The sequence below is a fragment of the Bombus huntii genome, chromosome 7, assembly GCF_024542735.1.
Source record: "Bombus huntii isolate Logan2020A chromosome 7, iyBomHunt1.1, whole genome shotgun sequence".
NCBI classification, from domain to species: Eukaryota; Metazoa; Arthropoda; class Insecta; order Hymenoptera; family Apidae; genus Bombus; species Bombus huntii.
The window spans coordinates 12,164,306-12,190,394 of record NC_066244.1 but is presented as its reverse complement, the minus strand read 5'-3'; the positions used below and the strand labels follow the sequence as shown (position 1 = coordinate 12,190,394).

The following is a 26,089-nucleotide window of genomic DNA, read 5'->3' as shown; positions in this document are numbered from 1 at the left end:
CTAAACCAACTCCGCTTGAAATGCCCTATTCACGATCCTCCGTGTCAAAAATGAAATAATCTCAACGATTACAATTACGACACGTATCTTACAGAAAAGCATGTACGATAAATCATAGAGACAAATAGAAAGTATCTCGAAGAAATAATATATATAGCGTGTCACAGTATCGAGAAATTTGTGTGATTATTGATTTTTACTAATTTTGTGTATCGATTTGATATATCTGTCGGAGATGAAAGAACACCGGAGCCTCTGGAATTTTGGATAATCCCGCAACATTGGAATCCAGAGTCTACTATAGCTGTAATTAAACAATTGTGGTTATTCAATCCGATTGTAATTGTTCGAGATTAGTGATTGTGAGCTTTGGCTCGAGGCGACAGTTTGTCGCCCAACGTAGCCGCGGTCAAGGTATGAACGCTTTCTCTAGCAGAGGCATGGAGTAATTCTATAGCTTTCCTTAAGAAGGAAATAGTTGTAACACTCTACAGTAAACGTTCCAGCGGTCTCTGTCCCATAGCTCGCCACACACAGACCCTATTCTTCGAGTAAGATGATTGCCAGATGTCGATGCGTCTGCGCAGTACATGTTCGGCTAGCCCGAGGGCCCGTTATAAATCTTAAGATTTAGCTGACTAAAGTCCTTCAAACGGACAAACAGTCTTTGTCCCAACTACGGGAAAATAGGGGAAACCTATTTTTCAACGAGCAGCGCCTTCCACTAGCAACTTTTCCTCAAGGGCGGCTAGCATCTTTTTCTAACCACCGATATGGAGATTGATCAATTAGCAGCAACGCCAATTTCCCTTACTTTCTGAACGAAGGCTTTTCTCGACGAATCCGATGATCTCGTATCCTTAGACACACCTCACTATAGTTTTCTTCTGTGGCATCATCGGGACGGGAAAGTCATTCTCTCTCGCGATCTCACCGACTAAAGAGTAACGTCTTTACGATCAGCAATTATTCAGACTTAGATTTCGCGAGAACGTTCATCTATCATCCCGTTGACCGCGGATTCGTTATCGAACCTGAGACCATTGTCACTAGTGTCGCGAGCGCCTAACCGCCGTGGTTGATTGTCGAATTTGTGTTATCCATACTTGTGTTAATAAACCGTATCTTTGTTATACCGCAGCGATGGCTAATTTCAATGAAGACTCATCGAACACCCACAACCCTATCTTCAACGCCACCCCGACATATCTATGTACATATTTTATCGTTGACTGGAAAATTTCGCGAATAAAATTTATGGAATTGTAGTGACCGAAACAGTTGCACATGGAATGTGTATCGAAAGAATGGCACGACAATTTTTTTATGATGCATGCTTCCAACAGTTTGACGATCTAAAACTATATGACAAGAGAAGTAAAACAAATAATATAAAAACACCGCAGGTATTGAAAAGAGTAAATTTTACTAAAACATTGGATTACAAGCTAAATATAAAATTATCGCAGATACTAGCAAAAATATGTAAGTATATGAGGTAGGTAAGCAAGGTACACCGGAATTAGGCCTTGCAAGCAAGAGGAACGTTGATGGGTGCGTTTAAGGTAACTGATTTCTGGCTGAGATCGGGTTTGGCACCCTTCTCGATTCTGGCTTTCAAGGCCAGCGCTGTTGCGTTCCTCTTCATGCAGTGGTATTGATAATCTTTTGATTTCGTTTCGGTAGCCCCGCAGCCAGGTGCGCAGAAAGGCACTTGACGAATCGTGAAGCATATCGTGTTATCAGTCTCCGTCATGTGAGTCTTCAGGATGGTGCACTGTTTGCTTTTGACGTTTGTATGGTATCCCCAGTTTGATTCCTCGGTATCTCTTCGTCCAGATTCCATGTCGCTGATCACGTTGCTCAAATGATTCCTATCTTCGTATACGCATTCGCTGTTCGGCAGTAATTTCGAGTTCTCAAAAGACTCGCCCTCGCAGCGGTTCTTGGTCAGAGCGTAGCTGGCGATGAATAGCTCGGGTTTTCGAAGAATGCAACTCCTGGGAGCCGTAAAATCGTTGATCGGCTTTCCGTCGTAGTTACCACAGAGACCACGGATGGCTTTGCGGAATTTGTCGCCCGCCTACGAATTTCGATATATTATTAATTAAGCCGTTGATTTTTTATTTCATCAGACGTCGTTTAATCCGTTGCTGTTCGCGTATCTTTCGAATCAAATGTCAGAAAATGATTAATTCCGTTTTTAAAGCGAAATTACTTCCTTGGTATGCGATCTGCTCAGAAAGCAAGCGGATACACTTTTTATACATTTCCAAATGTTAGTATGAAAACGTATGATTAGTTCTTAATTTTTCAGAAACAATTACAGAAGGCTAGAAGGATTAATGGCTATCTACGGAGGATATTCGAGCAAGAAATTAATTTAAATCTATACTTTGTTATTTACCTTGATCATTAAACGTTTTCCATCGTAAACAATGTTCAATTCGTATTCGTCAGAAACCAGGCCGATAGAGTGATCACCGATTTCGAAGATCTCGAACAAGACCTCGTCGTCCTCCTTTTCCTGCCAACTCATGTCCTTAGATATCTTGACGAGTTGTTCGTTCACGAAAACTTTCGGTAGGGTCGAAGTAGGTACAAATTTGATCTCCTTGTCACCAAGTAAAACTTTTATTTCCCTCTGTCCGTTTTCCATATCACGAATGAGGATACTCGCGCTGTCCAATTTGTGCATACGCATCCTCTCGTCCGGATTATCTGGGTTCGCACGAGGATACGTGGTCATGACGACGTGCCAGCAGTTGCCTAATCTCAGGGGGTACTCTCTGCTATCGAATGTTTGCGCCCTGGTTTTATCCAATATACAGGCGGCTGTAAAAGTAAACGATGCAAAAGTAACAGTTTTGATCGATAAGAAAAATTAGTAGACATTGTAATAAAAATAATCAATCAGATCCACGTCCCTTTTCCTAGTGGAAGTTTGATATCTACTGAGAAGTTTGGAATTACTACGCGCTCAGTTCAAAAATTACTAAAATGTCAGCTTCGTATTCTACTCTCGAATCGATAATATAACTAGCTGATGATGCGACGTAAGCACAGTTGAAAAAGTGATTTCACAATTGTTATAATTATACAAACTCACATTCGTCCTCATTGTACAAGAGGTTTTGAATATCCATGTCCTCGTCTGCAGCCATCAGAACGTCCTCCGTAGAAATTTCAAAAGCAGACAGGTCTAAGTCGTTGACGTAAATGTTCATAGTCGGAGTAGAGATTAATAAGTTAGCTTTTTCCAAATCGTTGGTCAGATTGGCTATGATGTCGATCTTCTTCTTGCCGGTCATCTTAGGATCCATTAACTCTGTGCGAATGTCCGCGTAATCATCCAAATAATCGTTGTTTATTACGGTGGTGAGAGCCTTGGTGATATAGGTCGTGATAGACGGCGATTGGAAGTCCACGGAGATAGATATTTGATCAAGAAGCATAGAGATCGCAGCAGCATTTTGACAGGCTCGAAGGATCTTGTTACCCTGCTGCATTTGTTTCTCGCAGATTTTGATTAAAGGTAGATTCTTGATCCGTTCCCTTAACTCTTTACTCTGGGTAGCTTCACCGTCCATGTTCAACTGGTGACCAGTGGAACAGTACCTTCCAATGAGCAAATCTGCATTAAATTCTACCTTAGGTTTCATTTGAGCGACCTGATCGTAGAACACCGCGTTGTCTGGCGTGACCTTCGTCTGGGAAGTCGCGCAGACTTCGAACAAGGTTTCAAGGCTCCAATATACCAGCGTTCGTGCTTTCTTCTCAACTTCGCTGTTAGCCGTGGCGACGGTTATAACGTTCCCGATACTCTCTTCGCTTGTCAATGGAATTTCTACTGCAATATCTATCACTTGTGATTTGGCCAATTTGATACCCTTGGCAGCCTCGTCCATCCATTGCTTCCTACGAACTTCGCTGTCAGGCTTCGTGTCGGATGGAACCGTGGCTGTAGCTTTGGGTGTCCATAGTTTAGCGTCTTCAGCGTTGGGTGCCATTTCCATATAGTCATACGATATTTTGAACACAAATGGTGCCACCTGTTCGCGTTTCAGATTCAGCAAGATGTCTACTTTGCGGTAGTTGTCGTTATCCAAGGTCCATGGAGTCATAACAATATCGAACAAGTCATTGATGTCCATGTTAAGCCAATCATCGTAGTTGTAAGATTTGTCAACTTCCATGTCCATCTTCACCAGATACGAATCTGGGGTAGTATCGAAATGGATAACGTCGGGAATTAGTGTTTGTGTTGTTCTCTCGGTGAGCAGAGGCTGTAAATCCAAAATGTTGTGACTGGCGACGTATGGAACGACGCTATAATGCAATAATCGTGCCTTTTCTTCTCCCTTCAATGGCCAAATCTTTACTTCGAAGCTGCCCTTAGGTAGGTCCACATCCAGAAGCAGTTTCATTGGTAGGTGAATGTTAAAGTCCAGATCGACGCCGGCAATGTACTGCCGGTGCTCGAAGGGCGTGACGAAACCAATTCTTCCTTGAATCTTCATTGCATAGAGTATACGAAAATCGGTTTTCGCTTTGATAGTCTTTGGAAGCTTCACCTCGTTGTTCATATCTCCAGTGATCTTGAGAAGCAAAGGTAGTTCAAAACTATAGACGAATGGCAATCCGGTTTCTGTGGGGAAGCCATATGTTATATCGTAGGATCCTAATCGGTTGACGAGCTTTCCTTCCCTTTCGCCCTTCAGATACATGAGAAGCACTAGAATTACAAACGATACACGATTAACATACGATTTCGTTAAAATAACCTGAATCTTGGATACTATTAAATTAGTAGAAACGTCAGAAGCGCTCTGACCTTCGCAAAAAGTAGATAATCTTGTTATCTACGAATAAAGAATTATCTACAAATCGTTTCGTATTTAATGAAAAATATCGTTAAAACGTCAAATATTTAGAAACACTTACATTCATGGAATAGAGTGAGAGAGGTCTTATCGAAGGGGAAGAACTTCGCTCCGTACTTCCCGTTCCACATCAAGTTTCCTTCCAGAGGAACAGATTCGTCAGGAATGATATGCAACTGTTCGGCGATCTTCTCAGCCGCCAATACGATACCTTCTCTTTCTTTCGGGTTAGTCTTCAACTCTAGAATGGACTTAATGCTCGAAACCATGGTTACCACTTCGAACGGAGGGAACTTGAAGTCTCCGTAAGAAGAGTACACGCCGTAGTATATAGCGCTAGGAATCAGGCTATCATCGCTGCCAATGTACTTCAGGAACATATGAGAAATTATATTCCCTCCGTCAGTCATCGATTCGGTGACGTATCCGTGAGAGTAATGGTAGCTGTAATCGCTTGGACTCAGTAGCCTCTTTGCGGCGCGAGCTTTCTTCACCAGCGTTTGATATTCGGGGTCCTTCAGGTCCGCCAGACTCTCCAGAGTCGACTTCACGGCCGAGTTCACTTGTTTGTTCTTGTCGACCTTGGTAAATTCTGCCATTCGTTGTAACATGGTTAACGGAGGGTTGGTCTTCATCAGAATGAAGACAGCGGTGCAACGCACTTGGTGGTCTTCCATGGTGTTCAGATAGATCTTGTACAAAATCGAACGCGCCAATTTTGGAAAACCTTCAGCCAGTTTGGCTAGAGCTGAGACCATCAGCGTCCTCTGGAACACCGTCATCTGTACTTTGCCTTCCAGGTAAGGCTCGAAAACGGGCAGAATCTTCGGATGACCGATATTACCCAAAGCCATGATGTAAGTCTGAATAACAGTGCTTTGGCCACTTTCCACAGCTTTCGTCAATTCCTTCTCCAGGTAGGGGATGTAATATTCGGTAACTGCCTGATCGTGTTTGGACGTGAGACGACCATACGTATGCACCGGATACTGATTGTGCATTCTCCTTCCGTTCACTTGAGCGTTATAGACCAACTCGCTGAATGCTATGATCGCCGGGCCGCTGATGGCTAGATCGTTCTTCACTCTCTCACCTGTAGCTAGTTTCTGGGAAACGCAAATTCAAGAAGATTCAGTACATCGTAAAACATTATTGTTACAATTGAAAATTTCATATATTATGAATTAATATTATCACAAATCAACTTCGTATACGATAGATACTCACGAAGAATTCCTTGATGTATTCAGCAGTAGGTGCGCGAGCTGTCTTGGGAAGTTTAGTCAAGAGATCTGCAGCTCTGTTGGAATCCACTTCCTTCATCTCGATCCAGTACTTGATAACCAAAAAGGCTGGTCCAGTTCCAGTTTGAGCGATAGCGGATTTCAATATGGTCCAAGCGTTTTGTTTAGGGCCCACAGTCTTGCCCATCGATTTCAGCTCTTGAGGAGAAATACGTACGTCCTTATCGACTTGTAACATTTGCTCCTTATTCATCGTACGAAGTAGATGGCACAGGATCGTGAACTTCTCGAGAACTTCGTTTTTATACATGTTGTTCGGATCTTCCATCTCGTTGGCCATTTGGGAAATAAGTTCTTTGCTTTTCGCTACAACGTCCACTTCATTAGATTTTCCAATAAATTTGCCGCGGTAGCCAATGTATAGGGGCGACAAAGGATTCTGAGGAGCATCTTCCATCGTAGGTTTAGGCTGCCAGTAATGGTCCTCCTCGCTGCTGGAAATCGAACTGGACGAGCTGGACGAGTCAGATGATAAGCTTCGAAGATTCTGACCCTTCGTGGCTTCTTCGCTCGAGCTAATAGAACTGACGCTATCCGAAACCATCATCTTATCCGAATCCTCGACTACCTTGCCGGTTCTGCGTTCCTCCATATCTGAGTGAGGATTGCTGTAAGTGTAAACCAGGTTGCCAGTGGATTCCGGAGTGCTCGGTTTGGGCAGAGGACTCGTAATTTTCTTCACGTTGGCCAAGGTTACATTCATCCTGCTGGCTACCAACCCGTGTCCCTGGTCGTAGAATCTTGGGCTCACGTGCATTATGTTGGTAGTCACCGCCGATTGGATGGTGTAATCCTTCAGCGTTCCTGAGATGACGATTCTGCTCGTCGCAGATTGCTGCAACATTAAAAATCTTGTTTAACATCACCTATACTATAAACAAAGTCGCGAGAAAGCCGAAGTGGGCCGACAGGCCCAACAATGTATCGTCGGCCCCTCAAGCGAATAGTTTCGCGGAAAAACCCTACGTGGTGGCGCAAAGACAAAAGACAAAGGGATGCTACAGGAGAAAAACGAATTAACAGTCGGTGTTAGTTGAGAAGTCAGAGAGTGCGTTGGAACCGTGGTGACGAGAGTTGCAAATTAACTATTTCGTTGTCTCAATTATAACACGTTATTGTATTTAGTTCACGTTAAACAACCATCGTTTACTGTTTAACCAACATCTGTTTAATCCATTTTAGATAAACTAATTGTAGTAAAGATCCTGCAATACCATTATCGATATTCATCGCCTATAAACGATCGGAGATCTGTGTTTCCTGTGTCCAGATACAAGAAACGCAAGAAACACTGTCGACAAAGAAATAGTTATTCCTGGATCGTTCGTTCCATCCGAATTCTCCATTTTCATTCTATTACGCTATTAAGGGGTTAACGTGGTTCAGGGATTGGCACAGAATTCCAACTTTCTATCAAAATACCGTCAAAGATACTGTCCGGCTTCTAACATTCCTGTAATATCATCAACGATCCAAACTACTCACCGAGAAGAATTTTCCATTCTTATTGGACCCAGCTTCCCATTGCTTGTTGCCAGTTATACCAAACTGATAGTTCACCCTCTGATCACATTTGTCGAAGTTCTTCGATTTGCGGATATCAATATACCGTCCATCTCCCTTCAACTTCGGCATAGGAACCAATTCTGGTTGCATATGGACGATTTGCTCTGACAGCGGCGTGATATCGTAAAGAACTTCGCATTTTCCGCCAACTGAATCTTCCATAACTCTGAACATTCCGTACGGTTCTTGGTCGGTCGGAATCTGCATTTCCATCGTTCTTATCACGTTCTCACCCAGGGTGTCTAGTTGCAACTGGCTAACGATACTCTTCAGGATGTTCACCTCCCAGGTTGGGATGGTACGATCCACGATGATGTCCCTGATCACGCCATGTTTCAGCTTGATACTGAACGGTTTACCAGAAAAGGGCATGTCACGGAGTTCCAACATTTGGTCAGAAATCTCAGTGTCCCAGCCTTCCGGTAAAGATTTGAGGATTCGAGCGTATTGAGCATGCGACACCTTCGCAGTTAGCATCTGAGGATCTTTGACTTGTATCGTGAGCAATGCTTTCATCAGGATACCGGTGTGCTGATCGGATAATTCACCCAAACTGGTTAATGTTCGACTTCGTACAAGATAAGTGTACTCGTTGTCGGCATGCCAGCCATGGTCGTAGTCGGCTGAAACTATTCCCGCTGCGGATACGTAGAAATTTTCAGCGTTAGCTTCGATTGATTGAACGCGACAGAGTTGTAAATGTTAAAAGAAAAGAAACAGAGAATAACGAATGATACGTGATAAATCTTGAATCTTGATCACTTTTGCGACTGAGAAATTTAATTTATTAAATAATAAGTCTTGGCAATTTTAGGGAAAGAGTGAGGAAACGAAACAAAGAGAAATTCCTGAATGATTGAAATTGAAACGTACGTATTCTGAGACAGAGAAATTATTCCTATTTTTATTGTCACTTTGTAGAAGTTTCTATTGATACTCTGTATGAGAAATATCTTTCTCTAAAATTAACAGTGGAATTATCAGACCGCTGTTTCTGATAGGATTTTCGCAGATTTACGATACACGGTATATAATTTTGGAAATGACTTTTTGTAAAGTATGGAAATAAAATATTTCTGTATATAAAATATTTTTTTTTTTTTTATTCTTCTGGTACAAGTTCTATAATTCAGTCGTTGATAATTATATTCTCAATGACAAAAAAGTAAAGCAAAGAAAAATTGTTGAACGATTGGAGCTGAATTTTCAGTGTCTCGAGGTAAAAAAGATTTGCCTCATTTCTGGCATTGCAAATAAGAATTTTTGGATATACTGCGTTCTACATGAAATATGCCTCCTACTATCAGATTAATTAAAATTTATGAAAAGAGTTCAAGGGAGAAAGAAGATCGATGAGAAAGCAGATGGAACAATTGATAGGGAGGCCTGAGTAGAATTTTCTACCTTTACTTACCAAGCAATAAAACCGTCAGTGGTAGCCACATATTGAAAGCCGTGGACATCAACCGAGAAAGTAACGTTGGGTCGTTTTCAACCTCCAATTTATACTTTAATCGTGCCAACGTAAGCAGCTAAGAAAATGTCCGTGAACTTATTTTTTAATCTACATGCCACTCATTTCTCCTATCTATGTTTTGCACTGTCTGGTGTGTCTATTAGAATAATAACTGCCAGATCAAATTTTATTATCTGCTAATAACACTGGCGTTCAAGAAATAATAATTTCGTCAACAATATCGATTTCTTTCGAACTAATCCTCTTCCTCGTTAGAAACAGTTGTAACGAAATATACCTAATCGATGGACATGAAATTTGACAACATTTTTCTTCGAAATTCTCGATTTGTATCTCCGGCTGACTTGTCATTTCATAAAGCATTTCTCCCATTCTTATTAGGTTGTGACATATGAAATATACCCGATTTTTAATATTTATCATATTCCAGTGAATCTTAAAACTACAAAACTAGTACATCTACAAAAATAAAGATATTTATCGAAAAAGAAATCATAACAAATTGATAGAATACGATTTAACATCTTCTATCGTTCTATCTTGATAATCTCGTTTGCTAAGTTAGCTCAGAGTTTAAGTTTACGTCGAAATATTTTACAATGTCCTTTACATTAAAAATTCCTTTCTTCTAAAGAACCTTTCAGGAATTTTCTAGAATGCCCTTCAAATTAAAAATAAATAATATTTTGACCAACATCTTTATTGAGATTCAAAAGTTACCCATATAATCACAGTTCACGTATGATAACGATATAAAGCCGTGTCGTGATAACGTAACTCTAGAAAACGCTAGATTTCTGTTAATAAATAATGCAGTTGGTCATAATATGTAAAATGCAGATGTGATTACACGTGGGGTCACGGTTCGTGCGTTTTTATCATATTATATTTACGGATTTATGAATCTGCGGAATTATAGTTATTGAACAATAATCAATAATCTCCATTAGTATTTATTATTATCTTCTAATGTTCGATCTTTGATTTTGCAAAAAAGCTTGAACGTTAAATAACGACGGTCGTAGTCAACAATTTTAACACAGACATTGAATTTTCTTCCTTGTATCCGTATTTACTTGTACTTGTTTCTTTCAACTATCTCGCTACCAGCGGAAATAATAATCAAACAAACGGATATGCAAAAATATAGTATATTTATAGTGATTATATTTATTACAATATATATTCTAAAGTATTATTACTTCGAATTTAAACTCGACGTTTAATTAAATCTTAACTATAGTCTCATCTCTCTCTGTTCACCTGTAATTCTTTTCATACATATACACACGATATTCTTCAGAAACATGCACAACATATTTATCAATAATCATTCAGCTCACGAACAGTAATATCTTAAATATAAGGCACACGGCCATCGTGTTTTATAAATATATTATAATATAAGGTTCAGCTTAAATTAATCGTTAATTGGCGCGAACAAGCAAAGGCTTCCCGCTTGAACACGTGGTGTTATCCGTTTCCACGTCCATTTTAGAGATCGTCGCCTTCAAAATAGTCGTCGTGGGCTCGTACTTCTAAAAACATATAATTAATTAATTATCAGGAATTAATAACCAGCTAAATTTTGGAGAACCTCGTAGATTGCAACGTTCGCTTAAAAATATTTCTATCGTGTCTGCTAACATGGAATCACGTACGAAGTAAATTGAAAAGATCGTTGAATTAATCTAACAAGCGATATCTAAAAGACTTTCATGCAAAATTACTATCTATAAAAAATATCGAAGAAACATGTAATTAACGGTTCACTGGTTATCGAGGCACATGCAAACTGTCGAGACGAAATATCGCTCATCCGGATGAGATACGACGATCTCTTTGCAAAGTCAGACATTTTCATTCAGAAAAACAAAGTGTACTTCGCAATGTTACAACATTCTGCATCCGGTTTCCGATCGAAACGTGTCCACGCTTTCTCGCTCAAACGCGACATAATTGCATAATCTACGTTATCATTCAATAAGAAAATCTAGAAATTACATTCATAATTTCGAAACATCTTAACATGCAGAAATCCTGCTCTTCGTTCATTCGTTTTTCGTAAGTTGTTCGCAACTCTGCTTCTAAAATCTCGTCTAAATATCTCTTCTAATATTTCCAACGACTTATAATATTTTTCCATTCTAATATTCTAATATTTCTAGTTTTAATTTCAATTAATATCTCCAATTGAAAGTCCAATTAACAATCACCTTTTCGACGCCAATGTCCACTTCCTCGAGAACTTCGTCCAAAGTAGACACCAAGTGATTTACATTCTCAATCGTGAATACCATCGGCGGTTTCAATTTCAAGATATTGTCGTCCGGGCCGTCGCTGCTTATCAAAATTTTCCTGTCCTTCATCCTGGAGACCACGTGCTTCGCTTCCGAGGTCGCTGGGCTTCTCTCGATCCTGTCGCTCACCAACTCGATACCCGCGAACAGTCCGACACCTCGTACGTCACCGATAATTTTTCGTCGCTTGGCCAGCTTCCTCAATTCCGTCATCAGATGATTACCAACCTTCAAAGCGTTCTCTTGAAGATTCTCTCGCTCGATCACTTCCATCACGGCATTTGCTATGGCGCAGGACACTGGGTTTCCCCCATACTAAGATTCGACAGAGGACAAATCGTAAGTGTTTCATGGTTTTTAATTTCATAATGTAAAATAAATAAATAATAATGATTATTATTATTATATCCTATAAAAGAAGGAAGATATCTGAATTCGTCGATTCGTAAACGATAAGGTTTTCTTGCTGAGAAGAATACGAAAAACGAGGAGATTTAAAAACTTTGATATTCACCGTATTGAAGTACTCTATTCCAGTGTCTTTGAAGCTTCCAGCAATGGCCGGTGTCGTAATCACAGCTGCCACAGGATGTCCGTTACCCATGGGTTTTCCTACGGTGACTATGTCCGGTATAGCGTCCTCGCCGTAAAGCTGGAAGGCCCACATGTGGCTACCAACCCTTCCAAATCCGACTTGAACTTCATCCGCGATGCAAACACCACCGGCTTCTCTAACGTGTCTGTTATTTTATGCAAATAGTATTAACGAAACTGAAGGTAGGTAACCAATTATATCAACAATTATATCAACTATATTAAGAAATTCGACGCTGATAGAGCAACACACTCACTTGTACACGTTTCTGAAGTAATTCTGTGGTGGCAGAATTTGCCCACCGACAGACATTAAACTTTCAGCGATGAAAGCGCAGACGCCTTTGCCTTCGTTCTTCAGATTCTGACAAATATTCTTCACATCATCGGCGTACTTCACGCCCAGATCTTCGTTAGGATGGTCGATATCGCGATACTTCCCTCGATAAACATCCGGGCATGGTGCCTATGAATAATAAATACGAGAAGCTCACATTAAACACCGAACATAGATAATTGGCATTCAAACATTTCTGAAGTATAAAATTTCAATTATTCTCACGAATACTTCTTACGATTATAAATATAATAATAATAACGATGTTGATGGTATTTATTGTTTATCAGAATCTACGTCTATTAGAAGAATTTTTTTTTTTTTTGGCACAACGAATCGGTTTTCTTAGTATACATTCTTTTATCTTACGAATAGAGTTATTCTAAAGTTATGGAATGCATTGGACACATATTATATACGATGATAATTTTTTTGCAAAATTTATCAACATGTTTCTCGATATTAAAGTCATTGAAGAAGGTTCAACAATTTATTGTAGATTATCTAGGCTACTATTGTTAGATTGTTTTAGATATATTATGAATTCAGATATTTTTTCGACGAACTTCAGTATAATAATAGAAATTGATAAAACTTTCTTACCACGTGAACCCAGTCTTTTTTGCCAGGCCCGTTCGGTTTGTTGAACTTGTACGGCGAAATATCGATCATCGAAGTCAAATGGCCATGATAAGCACTAAAAGCAAGAAAGAACAACGTTAAACGACAGTTTGTTTTCAGCCACCTCAGCACTCTCTGTCAAGCTCACTATCAAGCTCTAACTCTAAGCGTCATTTCACTGTGATCCTCCGTACGGCGACGAGGCCATCTTATCCGATTTTCTTCGACACGTCCTGAAAATGGTCATTCTCTTCTCTTCGTGAAACTCTTCACTTCACTCAACGATTTTCGTTATTAGGAAAGACAATAAAGAGAGAGAGAGAGAGAGAGAAAGGAAGAGAGAGAAAACGATTCGCGAAATATACGTTCGCTTTTCACGCTGTCTCAGTTTGCGGAAGTATCGATAACAAAGCAAAAGGGAACGCTGATAGCTCGATAACGTAAAATTACGTTATCAAAGAACCTGATGTCGTGAGGCGAGACGCATTCGCAACGCGTCACTCGCAAAGCAAAGGATGAACGTTGAAGACGCTAAGGATAGCGCAGCTGCAAAGGGAGCGTGAGTGAATCATGAAACTATCAATGCGTGTTCACCAAGGTATCGTCACATGTTCATTGCTAAAACTCGATTAATCAGGTTTCTTCAGTTATTAGACGCGCGATGCTTGAAGAATTTTCATTTCGGGAATTATCATTTATAGCAGTTGTATCTAAAATTTCTTGTTTTGATTGGTTTTAAAGTTTCAAAGAAACTTGCGTTTTCTGTATTCCGAATAAATTTGAATTTTCTCTCATTTAAACTCCTCTTGTTCTCTTGTAAATGTTAGATTTTGTTATTTCAGATCTCGGTCTTTAAGATTTAAAGCAAGATTTAGGGTAAATTTTCATGAGCTAAACGCCAGGTTTGATACTTCTACCTTCGCAAGCTTCGAAATGAATTGCATCCCCTGAACGCTTAAATTTGAAACGTCGATGTTTGCAAGTATCGAGATGAATTTCACCCTTCAAATATCAAATTTAAAATTTCCATCTTTCGCGAGGTCTATAATAAATTTCCACCTACTACGTATCTGTTCGATTCGAAAAAAGCATTTAAAAGCTTCTTAAACTATTTTGAATCATGACGATATCATCGTGTGCACGACCACGCTTTTAACAACGTAATTTCACTTGTACAGCTATCGAAGCTCCCCTTGGCCCACTTCGTGTCACAACACACCCCCTCGATTCGCTTCTTTTCTATCGACAACATTCGCCCCTGCTGTTGCCTCTTGGCTTCGCATCTTTTCTATCAGGATATAAAATTACTTTTTCGTAGATAAGTTCCGATCCATATTGCTTGGCTTCTTGCTGTGTGGCGTACATGTGGCACGTACGTGTCACCTAAAACGACAATAGCTTTATGTGACTTTGTCGACTTTGTGCGTGCACGAAAATTCGCCGATCGATCATGTACAACTTCTTTCGTTGTCTCGTCGCATCGCGTTGGCCACGTTGCTTGTATCTTCCAAAGCGTTTTCATTCGCTGCAAACAAGCAAAAAAGAAAACCCACACGATTAGTCGGCTGTCGAGTAAAGGAACGTAGTCTGCCTGAGAGAAATCATCGTAGCCTGAAAAATCATCGTGTTCCTATCGCCTTCGTGTTATTCTAGTCGCATCGTATGGCTACTCACTGAATTTTGCCCCGATCAGAAAGGGAAAACGAAGGCTACCTGCAAATGGTCGAGACACGTTTTTCTCACGAAAGAAACAACGCACAGTGATTTTCGACTTCTTTTTTTGCTCGAGGGTCGCATATATTTAGTCGGAAAAAGCCAAAAGCCTGTTGGACGACAACGATTTCGTTTCTCATACAATTTTCCTTCGATCGTGAGAAGAAATGTTTTACGAATTATTTTCAGAAGATTTATTTTTTCAAATATTTATAACTGTTTCGAAGAAGATATGAAAACTTGCTGAATATACGAATATTACAATAAATAATCGAATATGGAAAAATTTCTATAACGATCGAATGATAATTTAGTCGATGAACGAAATCGTCACGTTTGTCTAAACGTAATTATCTAAACGTAGATTATCGCTAATCTACGTTTTTTTCGGAAACAGGTGAATACTTTTTGTGGCTGATTTGCTTTAAATGCGACAACTTACTGATCTAAGGTGATAATATCCTTGTTCTTGGTATGCGTTTGAGCGAGACGAAGAGCGAGATCGTTGGCCTCGCTGCCCGAGTTTACCAGGAAACAGATGGACAGTGGTTCCGGAAGAAGCGAGGTCAAACGACGCGCGCAGATTACCAGATCGTCATGGAGGAAACGGTTGTTGGTGGAGAGCAAAGCCATTTGTTCTTGGCCTGCGCGCACCACCGTTGGATGGCAGTGACCCACTGTAAATTTATTTATTTATCCGTGTTAATTCATAGGAAATTATATTTTCTTATTATCATTCACAAACTTATATTTCATTTTCTTAGACTCGTGTGTACGAAGTTCTTTTAAAATGAAGCTTTCAACGTGCATAGAATCATTATAAACTTACATAGACGCTATTTATCTGATTTAAATAATTTATTTAATTTAAATATACGATTCTATGCACAGTTTAGATAAGAATTAGTCAATTCATTTGTTCTATTTTAGTCCCTATAAATTATCTATTTAGGGCAATTATTCTTACGAATTGAAGCTTCTTAAATTAAAAAAAATATTTTAATATATTAACATCTTTTTCATACCGTGAGCAACGTTATTGATACAGTCCAAGAAACGATTGCCTCTCTCATCGAACATGTACTGCCCCTCGGCTCGAACAATTTTCAAAGGGTTCGATTTGTAAAATAATTTGCACGCTTGCCTGCAAAACGATCGATTCGTGTTCACGCTCGAAATGAATATTATTCCATATGACAACAGCGATAAATAGGAACGCGCGATTAACATGATATTTACCCAATATATCGCTCCCGCAGTCTGATCGTCTCAGATTTTGGCATCTGTTCCAATGACTCGGCCATGTTCGAAAATGATCTAGTATGACTTCTTGATTAAAGCCTGTGAAAACATAATAACAGTTTCATTAGTGAATAATGTATTATATAGAGGAGAATAATTCACAAGTAATATAAGTAACACAGATTAGGGTAAAATCTGGATAAATCAAGGGAAGATTTAATTTCGTGAAAAATGAAATGCTATTTCTTGAGAAATTTCCTTGGCCTTCCTATATTTAGAAATTGATATTACGATGTGTTAAAGGCACATAATAATCATTTAGAAGCACGGGTATCGGCCATTTCCCCATAGGATAAGTAATTTTCCAGCGGCTGATAAGTGCACGTGATTGCTACATGCAAGTGGTAGCTGCACCCATACATTCTTTCAACCATAGTCTCCCATACCACGAGATTTAACAAACATATTCGTATCGTCAATCGTTAGAAAAATGACAAATTTAATACAGACTTTTGTAAAATAAAAATTGCAATATTTTGAATGAATCGTGCGCTAACAGACACAAGTATCGATGAAATGTTGCTATGAAAGCAAATTGCAAGGGAATTAGTGTCGCACGTGTTGCAATAGCGCTTAACGTTCTTAAGTTACTTGAGATGTACGAAATTAGCAAAGAAGAAAAAGAGAACACAGATCAAGAGTCTTCTGTCACGTGTGTTTTAAAACGACCGCGATAATTTCTGACGATAGATCAAATACTTGCTGTCTATTACCTGAGATTGATCAAATATTCATGGCAAAAACAAGGTGTTTATTTTAGGATTGACAACGGATATTTATCTTTTATGGTCTTGGAATTTTACGATTTGTAGTACTTTGTTATTTCTATATGATTTTTGTCGCCAATACTAGACAAGAACGATGTTATCTCATAAATTTTTGTAATTCCTACGGTAGATTCGACGCTACGTATGATAATACATACTGTACATGTAAATATTATTTATTCATTACAAAACTCTAAAACGTGTCGCTTTGAAAAAAATCGAAAGCAAATATATAAAAAGAAAAATAAAATGTAGACAAAATAAATAGGAAATTTCCTGTATACGAAACCTTTAGCCAAAAGATAGAGTCGATATATACGTCACCGAATATATTAATAAGAAAACAAAGAAAAAATTTGGCAAACCGTCCAACCACCCTACCCCGCGGCTTCGAATAGCTACAAGGATCATGCGGCAGATATATGCGATAAACACAGGAAACAGATAAAGAAAAAAAAAAAAGACCGACGGAAATATCCGGGAATATCATCTCTAAACACACACACGCGGCACGTACGGAAGAGCAGAGTCTGTGTGATCGTACCTGAACACGAGTATAATCGGAATGAGTTACGGCCTCTCGAACTTCTGAATGCAGTCGTCAGCTGAGTGCCGCGACCTACTCCGGTGACGTCATATATAGTGCTTTGCTCATTGTCCGTCAAGAGTGGTGGGGAGCGAGGGGATGCGCGCGCAATTACCTCTTCTCCCCTCCACTGCGCAGTAGGAGTCACACTGCCGTGGCGCGCGTAACTTAAGCGAAAAGAGATTTCGATCGATCAAGATATTTTTCCTCTTCCTTTTTAAATGTCCCTTACATTTAGCGATCCTTTTCCCCGTATCTCGTGCGTATTCTTGCAAATCATTGCCGAGTAAACAAAAAGATAGTAATCGAGAGAAGAAAACATGAGGAGGACATCGCTATTTGCGCTGAAAGTGGGGGACTAGAAAACTGGAGAGAAAAATAGACGAGCGTAGAAGCGAGCGAGATTTTTAATTCTTTGACGAAGATCGTTTTAAACTATTCTTTTAGAAATCTTTTGGTTAGGTTCCTTGAATAAAGACTGGTCGATACTTTTTTTTTTTTTTTAAATAAAATGGAGTAACTTAGGAGAATTTACTGTGAATAAGTAAGATGGAATTTAAGGAAGAATAAAAAAAAAAGAAAAGTATAATATTCCATTAGGGTTAGTAAATGCAAAGCGAAATTCTACTATTAAAAAATTATGCAACGGCGATGTCCAACGATTACGATGACCACGAGCGAGGAAAAATGTTGCGCGATACGTTAAATTTAGCAGTCGATGGTCATTCCGATAGTGAAAACGGTACGTGCTCGAAGGAATTTTAGTGGAATTCTACACACTACAATGAGTAGTAAACCGAAATAGAGGGTCATTACCTTGACCGTAAGGAATAGAGGCGCAATAAAACTGGCATTGAAAATAATACATGTATCGGTTAGTATTGAAATGGCCCAGGTATAAAACCTAAAAATAAGATATTTGTTTTACGTCGCGTATTATACTATAATAATCCGTAACCATTTTTGCAGAACTATCGGACTGTGTTTGCTGTTGTGTCGTTAACACAGAATTCAGTTCATGCGTCAAACACAGAACTTTGTGTATCTCGAAAAAAAAAAAAAAAAAAAAATAACACGCTACTTTCATAATCATCGACTCACATAAGATGTACTACTGTGAATAACAGAACGAAATTATCATGGTTAGCAAACTGCGTATGTTAATTATGCAAACAGTAGATTTCCTAACTATCACTAAGAAAAAAACACCATTATAATCGTCATAAGAAGACTGTAAATATTCATGCAAATTTTTTCAAAGACAGTCATAAAAAGTATAACTCGCATATACGCGATACTATATTGTATTTTCTAAATGTCATAAACCTAGGCGTTAGGTATTTTGCTTCTACGCTCATTGTGACGTATTTTTGCATATTTACGTTCGAGATAAATACACGATTTGCCTAATCATCAAGAACAAAGAAACAAACACATTGCATCTCTCAACTATAGCAACTTCGCTTCTCGTAACCGCGATCGATTGCTATTAATATTGTTGTATCGATTGCTTCTATTATTATCGGATTGTTATCATGTTACATAACGTGGTATTATCATGTATATCATGTATGCATAAAATTTGATTATCGAATAAAATAGAATACGAGTTTATCAAAATTTTGGATAAATATTTCGAAGTATGCACTCGATCAAATTTCCAATATTAACGTCTCGTTAGCTCTAATGTTTTTAAGTACGCGCCTATAGTTATTAATCCTTGTTAAAGAGATAATTAATTCTTGATATAGCGATCCATTCTTGATCTAATTTCTTATTCAGTTAATTCTCGCTAAAAATAGTAAGTGGCTAAAAGTCTTCAACGTAGTAACATGGTAGAACGATGTCGATAATCGTTGTTGATTAATAATTATTATTATCGCATTGAAAACTAGATTGTACTCTGTTATATTAGATTTTCTTTCAAAATCACGCGATAACGATAACAATAACGTGACTTAAAACACGTTTATGAATAAAAAAACACAAATTCTTTTTCTAAAATTCCTTTGAACGGTACAAATTCCTCTCGGAATTTCCTTCAGCTTCTAACAGTTCGGCTTTCGAAAATGAAAAATGAAGATTTCTTTCGTTATCTCTCAGAATCTCAGAATATTTACTGTACCTTTGAGATTTATTTTCAAAATACAAAAGTATCTTTCTTAAGGTATCTCAAGGTATCTCAAGGTATTTCTTATCTGCTTCTTTCCTCGAGTTTTGCTCGTAAAAGGAAAGCCTTTAAAAATTTCTGCCATCGTCACTCAAGAGTTTGACCTTTTACGGTACATTCGAAATTTAACTTGTTTCTTGATTAGCCAATTCACGTGACTCTAAAATGTCAGTGACATGTTAATAAATTATATGCGTAGGTCGTACGATAAAACCTGCCTAACATTTGTAATACCTTTGCAAGTTACGGTTATCATCGCAAAACGTGTAACCAAACGCGATTTCGTTTTACAATTTCGATTCTGTAACCTTCAGTCGCAAATTCTCGCCAATTTCAACGGATTCGTCGATCGATTATTTTGTTAAGACGCGTATCAGAAGACCCGTGCAAGTAACTTCAGAGATTTTATTTCTTCAGATCGAAAATATAACTCCAGATAGGATTACAATTTTTCGTTTACGTTTTCGAATACAAGAAAAAGACGTATCTTCTAATATTTGTCACACCGTGATACAGTATTTGCACCTAGATTAGCCGAGTAATCAGATAACTCGCTAGCTCGACGAAAACATGTAACAAATAACGTCCACTTAATCTCGCTGTTTTGCAATGGAAAAAATCATGGATTAGATTACGTGAATTAGGTTTGTAAATAAAATGGCTCGTTTCCACAATAATACTATCAATCTTTAATAATAAAATAATTTATTAAGAAATGGAAAAGTTACGTGTAACATAGTATACTCGACTTTGTTAATGTCATTTATTAATAATGATAATTTATAGACTATGTCACCTGAAAAACTTTATTAATAATATCAGTTCAATCGCTTAATCGTACATTTTCAATGAAATGAACAATTTTATTTTGAACAATTTTCAATGTGAATTCGCCAACGTATTGATTAACAATTTAAAATAGTAATTTTGTTTTGCAAATATTTTTTTTATTCTTTATTTATTTACATTTTACAATTTGTCCAGTAGGACATTTGGTAAAATATTATAGCTTAGTGATATAGCAATATAGCATGTGGATGGCTACCCCCAGTGGGATACCATCTTCAAATTTTTGCAAATATGTATAAAAATACCACCATAGTTTGGAACTTGCTCGCAATAAAAGTCACTGAAATTTTATGGCTATTGATAGTTTCGTGCAAAGCAGGCCAACCTCGTGTATATCAATCGCCTGACATTGGCACGATGACTAATGGAGCCATTTAAACGAGACTGAAAGCATTTGGATTCGTCCGTTGGATCGTTGGATTATCTTCGTCTCATAAACCAAAAATATTTCTTCCTCGCTATTTTCCTTTAATACTCAGAATACTAGCAAACGCGCCATAGTACGTTCGAAACGAAGACATTCGGAAAGACCTGGGATTACCAACGGTCAAAGAGGAGATTAACAGAAGTGCAAGAAGGTACAGAGAAAGAATAGCAACGTACCCGAACCGGCTGGCAGCGGAAACGGTCGGCGCAACAAATATAAAAAGGAAACTAAAAAGCAAACACCCAACAAATCTCACAAAGGACATAACCCAACGTGCAAACACTCACCGCACTAAAGAAATAAATCAATCAAATTCGAAAATGGTATGCCACTGGGGGTAGCCATCCACATGCTATATTGCTATATCACTAAGCTATAATATTTTACCAAATGTCCTACTGGACAAATTGTAAAATGTAAATAAATAAATAAATAAAAAAAAATTATTTTCCTTTCCTTCACGCCATAGTTAATGTCCAAATGCAATTTTTCTTTTCTCTCTAATCGTTTTTTAATCTCATAACGATTATATATTTTTCTTTTAACGATCAGGATTACTAGATACCTTTATTTCCATTCTTTTCGTCAAGATTATTGATTCTCTCTTTACTGGACGAGGCTTCTAATGGAAAGTTTCTCGATCATCCTCATCGCTATCGTTGCTCGTGATATCACTACAGAGACGAACATGAACGATTCCATTCATCGATCGTATGTGGGAATCGTCAGAAGGAAACAAAATCAAGCCGATTCGTACAATTTACCAGTTTCTAGTCTATTCCGCTCTATTTTTAAACGAGTCTCGGTCTTTGAAACGAGCTTTTTAAACGCCTTTGAGTGTTTACGAAAAAAGAATCAACCGAATAAAAATGTACGATCTATCGACTTATAATTAGTATCATTTTCGATTAAATTTCTTTGTACTTTAGATAAAGATATCTTCAAATTTTTTCAACTGGTAAACTGATAAGCAAGACGTTGTATAACAATGTGAAAAATCTGCATGTCAATATCGAGCGAATGCATTTTTTCGAAAGTCTCTCTCGCGTTACACTTTGACGAATCGCCTGCTTCTACTCGCAACATCTCGGAAACTTTCCGTCGTTCGCACGATTATCGATGCGCTTGTTTTTTAATCGCTAGTCTTATCTACGCGCCACAATTCGTAATTCGCCATCTGTCTATTTGAAATTCGCAGGCTGTTACGCAGGTCGTGCAACATGTGTATGCAACACACGTTCGAGAAGAAAATTAGAATGCAAATGTATCGGGACAAATTTGAATACAATAGCAGTACATGTTAAGAGAAAGTTGATAGGTGGTATTTTTCATCTTGATTATAGCACATCAAAGGTATCTTCATGGAAATATTATCGACGTCTCGATCAAAATCGTATTGATGCCACTATTATCGATCTACGTAAATTTTTATCAATCCGATCCTAACGTTAGGTACTGTAATACATCAATAATACTTAAACTATCTTCCAATTAACACAAGACAATATATAATAATAAAATATAATAAATAAAAATTTGGAATAAAATTCTTTGGAACTTTAATGAAAAAAAAAATTATTATTCATATTACTGCTCGTTCCACATACTGCATCGCTTATAGAATGAATATTAAAAATACTATTCGTAGAACAAAATCACATAAAAAGTTAATAAAACGTTGAAGAAACGTCACTGGCGAAACGTCATCGGCATGCAACTTTGCCAAGAAAAGGCAGTTGACTTTTCTCACGTTTTTCGATGTTTTCGACAGTAAAATGAAACTGTGACCATAAGATGGAATATCGTATGATCATGAAGATTCGCGCACGTGATGAACGAGGATCGCAAATAATGACGTGACAACACGAGGAAGAATGCGAATGGCGACACGTGCTGCACGTGGACGATAGTGTTACATGCATGATTGCAGGTATCACGCAGCTAATCCGCTGATAACTGCCGTGACCAGCCTCCGCTGCTTCGTTCATTGTAAATAGGAACACGCGTAACTTGATAAAATTCCCTTGTGTGTGAACGCCGACGGAAGCGGAAAAAGAAACGCGATACTTGTGATTAAACTGTCGCCGTTTATCGATGCAATTTTCAAAAATCTTTTCTAGCCTTCGAAACTTCGATAGTGACTTAATCTTAGAAATAGTTATTATCTTCGTAATAAAAATACTTCTAGTCTCTTTCGAGGAATTTACGAGAACATCGATTTTAAATTTTCAGTTGGAAATGATAAACATTTTCTGCTTAATTATTATTCATGTAACCAAAACAGATACGAGTACGTGTTTAATGAGAAGTATCTCATCAATCTAAAATGAGCGACTCCTAACTATTCCTCGTTAAAGTATTTTTGTTAGGTCGTCCGAAAAGTTTCTTTCGTTTTATAAGGAAATGATGGATGCTCAACATTTTTCGTTTCATATTATTTTATCGAATTACTGAAAATTCTCAACACGAGAATTGATTGTAATTTTAATAAATAAATAAAAAAAGAAATATTATTTTATCGAATTACTGAAAATTCTCAACGCGAGAATTGATTGTAATTTTAATAAATAAATAAATAAATAAATAAATAAAAAATTATTTTATCGAATTACTTATGATGCATTTTATTCTATCTAAATAAAGATCACAATTTTGATGCATCGATGATACAAAAGATGCATCGTTGTAAAAGACGTGTTTGTAAAAGAAAGACTTTCCGGACAACCTAATACCTAGCAGAATAATCAGTATACAAATATGCTTCATAATTGTATCATAGAATACGCTATATTAGAATAACACAAGAATATGTAATTTCCGCTGTGAATCGTTATTATGTTTGACTAGAGAATTCTCCAAACTAGGCCACTGATAAATAATCTAAGCGTCTCTAAAAACAAACGTTTGCTATCATGACTTACGTCGCTGAACGATGATTAAATAATTGTGTAAATTTCCCAAGGGAACTAAAACGTGGTTGTTAATTCTGTTCATGTGCCAACGAACATCGAGTGAGAAAAGATACTCTGAGTATGTTTCTTATTAACGAACAAATTGTTCCTTTGCGATTGTGAAATATTTTATAAATATACGATCGATTAATTGAAAGTGACAACGTTTATTCATCATTTATCAATGGATATCACGAGCTGGTATCCAGTACGAATGTTCAAAGACTCGTTTCGCGTTGATTTCTAGATGGCATGCAAATTGCAAATTGTTTCGCAAGATTTCATTGCTTAAACGACGCGTTCCCCGGCGAGATTCTACATTCAGCTTGCGTCAGAGATCACTCGGACTATCTGTTCATTGATAACACGTTTTTCGAAGATACGGACGAACGAAAGCGGAATGAACTCGCAATGAACCGCGCGAAGGCGTTGCATATTTTTAGAGTAGTGAAAAATGGATATTAAACACTCATAGAATATTTCGAAAGATCGTAAAATCGTTAGAAAGCTGAATTTATATTATTCAGTTCGATAGGTGTCTTTCGGTTTTGAAATTTTAGATTTAATTATATGAAATGTAGATTAATTCCGAATTTTTTAATTCGGCTTTAAGAAATTTGAGTTTAAATTACATTCGAATCTCGGTATTCGAAAACCTGAATCCTACCGTTTTCAGAATGTGGATCTAGTTTTTAATTAATGCACTGTGAATTTATCGGTCGTAAGTTCACGGAAATCTTCAACTGGTGACAATAGGATTATATCATCCTATCAGGATGTTACAGCACGATTACATCATACCATAATCTTTCAATAACGCTTCAATTTATTGATAACGCATAGCAGAGACTGATAGTTAGGGGAATAGCTAGTTGACAGGGAGTTCAATTGTTCACAACCGTGGATTCTTTGCTCGGGTATATTACCATTGTGGAATTGTACAATTCACCGAATAAATTATGTTCAGGCCTGATATAACTGCCAACTGATAAGGTTATTTTTCAATAAAAAAAAACGCGCACTTTTAAAGCCATGCATAAAGTGATTTACTTGAGATAAAATGTTCAGTTAACAAGTGGATGTAATTGGTAATTATCGTAATTAATGTTGTACGAATTAAACAATTGCTTACAAATAATAAAAATAAGCAACAAATAATACATTTAAAAAAGAAAAAAAGTGAATTTCTACGACCGCAGTCGGTAGGACTCGAACCTACGCTCCCAGAGGGAATCTGATTTCTAGTCAGACGCCTTAACCACTCGGCCACGACTGCTTCGACGGATACTTGAAAAAAATGATAAATACATTAGTATTTTTTATATTTTAAAATGAACATTTTGAATTTTGTTTAATCTAATTACAGAAGCTAATTCGTCCATTGTATCAATAGTGATTCATTGTGCTGAATGAATTAATTTTTTTATTTGTTTTATTATTGTTTAGTCTCTTCTTATATGTCTACCTCTTTTCCACTCTATTGCACTACCTTGCTTATTCTACATCTAAGAACTAAGCATTAGGAACCATAAATCATCAACTAATGACTAAAAGCTATTGCAACTTTTGGTCTTTAAACTTCATCCTCCCTTCTTAAGTACTTCGGTAATTCCTCTTTGGCTATGTTCTGTAGTGTATATTATACTTGGATTCCCTTATCCTTTTCCCCCTCTCTTCTGTTTCTCTCCTTCCATCTGAAGAAGTATAATTGATATTATTTTCATTTTTAAGAAACCATATGACCAAAATAGATCAATTTAATAACCAAAACCAAAATAGAACCAATTTAGATAGCAATGCAATCTAAAATACTCAGAACAATAGCAAACGCGCCATGGTACGTTAGAAACAAGGACATTCGGAAAGACCTGGGAACACCAACGGTCAAGAGGAGATTTACAGAAGTGCAAGAAGGTACAGAAAAAGAATAGCAACGCACCTAAACCGGCTGGCAGTGGAAACGGTCGACACATCAAGCATAAAAAGGAGACTAAAAAGGAAACACCCAACAGATCTCACAACCTAACAAATCACATAACCTAACAAACACGATGATGATACCCCGCTGGGGGTAGCCACCCACATGTTATATTAGTATACCGCTATATTTTACCAAATGTCCTACTGGACAAATTGTAAAATTTAAATAAATAAATAAAAAAAAAATGTACGTGACTTTTATCATATTATGACCATTGTTTAATAAACAACATTGATTAATCAAGAAAAATAAAGGATAAAA

General features: G+C 37.6%; 2 protein-coding genes, 1 long non-coding RNA gene and 1 other non-coding gene across 5 annotated transcripts; 1 reads left to right on the top strand and 3 right to left on the bottom strand.

Moving 5' to 3' along the window:
- Positions 1-1,407: 1,407 nt before the first annotated feature.
- Positions 1,408-9,272, bottom strand: LOC126867278 (vitellogenin-like). Its single transcript, XM_050621557.1, has 7 exons — positions 9,168-9,272; positions 7,673-8,391; positions 6,111-7,022; positions 4,945-5,989; positions 3,110-4,735; positions 2,408-2,835; positions 1,408-2,083 (listed from the first exon to the last, which is right to left on the bottom strand). Exons 1-7 carry the CDS (start codon positions 9,214-9,216, stop codon positions 1,523-1,525), a joined length of 5,340 nt encoding a protein of 1,779 aa, XP_050477514.1. The 5' UTR covers positions 9,217-9,272; the 3' UTR covers positions 1,408-1,522.
- Positions 9,273-10,365: 1,093 nt separating this feature from the next.
- LOC126867316 (alanine--glyoxylate aminotransferase 2-like) lies at positions 10,366-17,556 on the bottom strand. 2 transcript variants are annotated; one of them, XM_050621707.1, is made up of 9 exons: positions 17,409-17,556; positions 16,035-16,136; positions 15,821-15,939; positions 15,238-15,472; positions 13,065-13,158; positions 12,382-12,590; positions 12,045-12,270; positions 11,447-11,845; positions 10,366-10,768 (listed from the first exon to the last, which is right to left on the bottom strand). In XM_050621707.1, the coding sequence occupies exons 2-9, from the start codon at positions 16,097-16,099 to the stop codon at positions 10,658-10,660; spliced, it is 1,458 nt and encodes a 485-aa protein (XP_050477664.1). In that variant the 5' UTR covers positions 16,100-16,136; positions 17,409-17,556; the 3' UTR covers positions 10,366-10,657. The 2 variants fall into 2 exon arrangements, with proteins under 2 accessions (XP_050477664.1, XP_050477665.1); XM_050621708.1 differs by lacking the exon at positions 17,409-17,556 and adding an exon at positions 16,308-17,393 and having other exon boundaries at positions 16,035-16,138.
- A 144-nt stretch (positions 17,557-17,700) lies between these two features.
- On the top strand, positions 17,701-23,491 carry LOC126867386 (uncharacterized). The gene is made up of 3 exons (XR_007690238.1): positions 17,701-18,324; positions 18,420-23,065; positions 23,107-23,491. It is a non-coding gene; the product is annotated as an uncharacterized LOC126867386 (long non-coding RNA).
- Positions 23,492-25,041: 1,550 nt separating this feature from the next.
- On the bottom strand, positions 25,042-25,123 carry Trnas-aga (transfer RNA serine (anticodon AGA)). The gene has a single exon. It is a non-coding gene; the product is annotated as a tRNA-Ser (tRNA).
- Between the last annotated feature and the right edge of the window lie 966 nt (positions 25,124-26,089).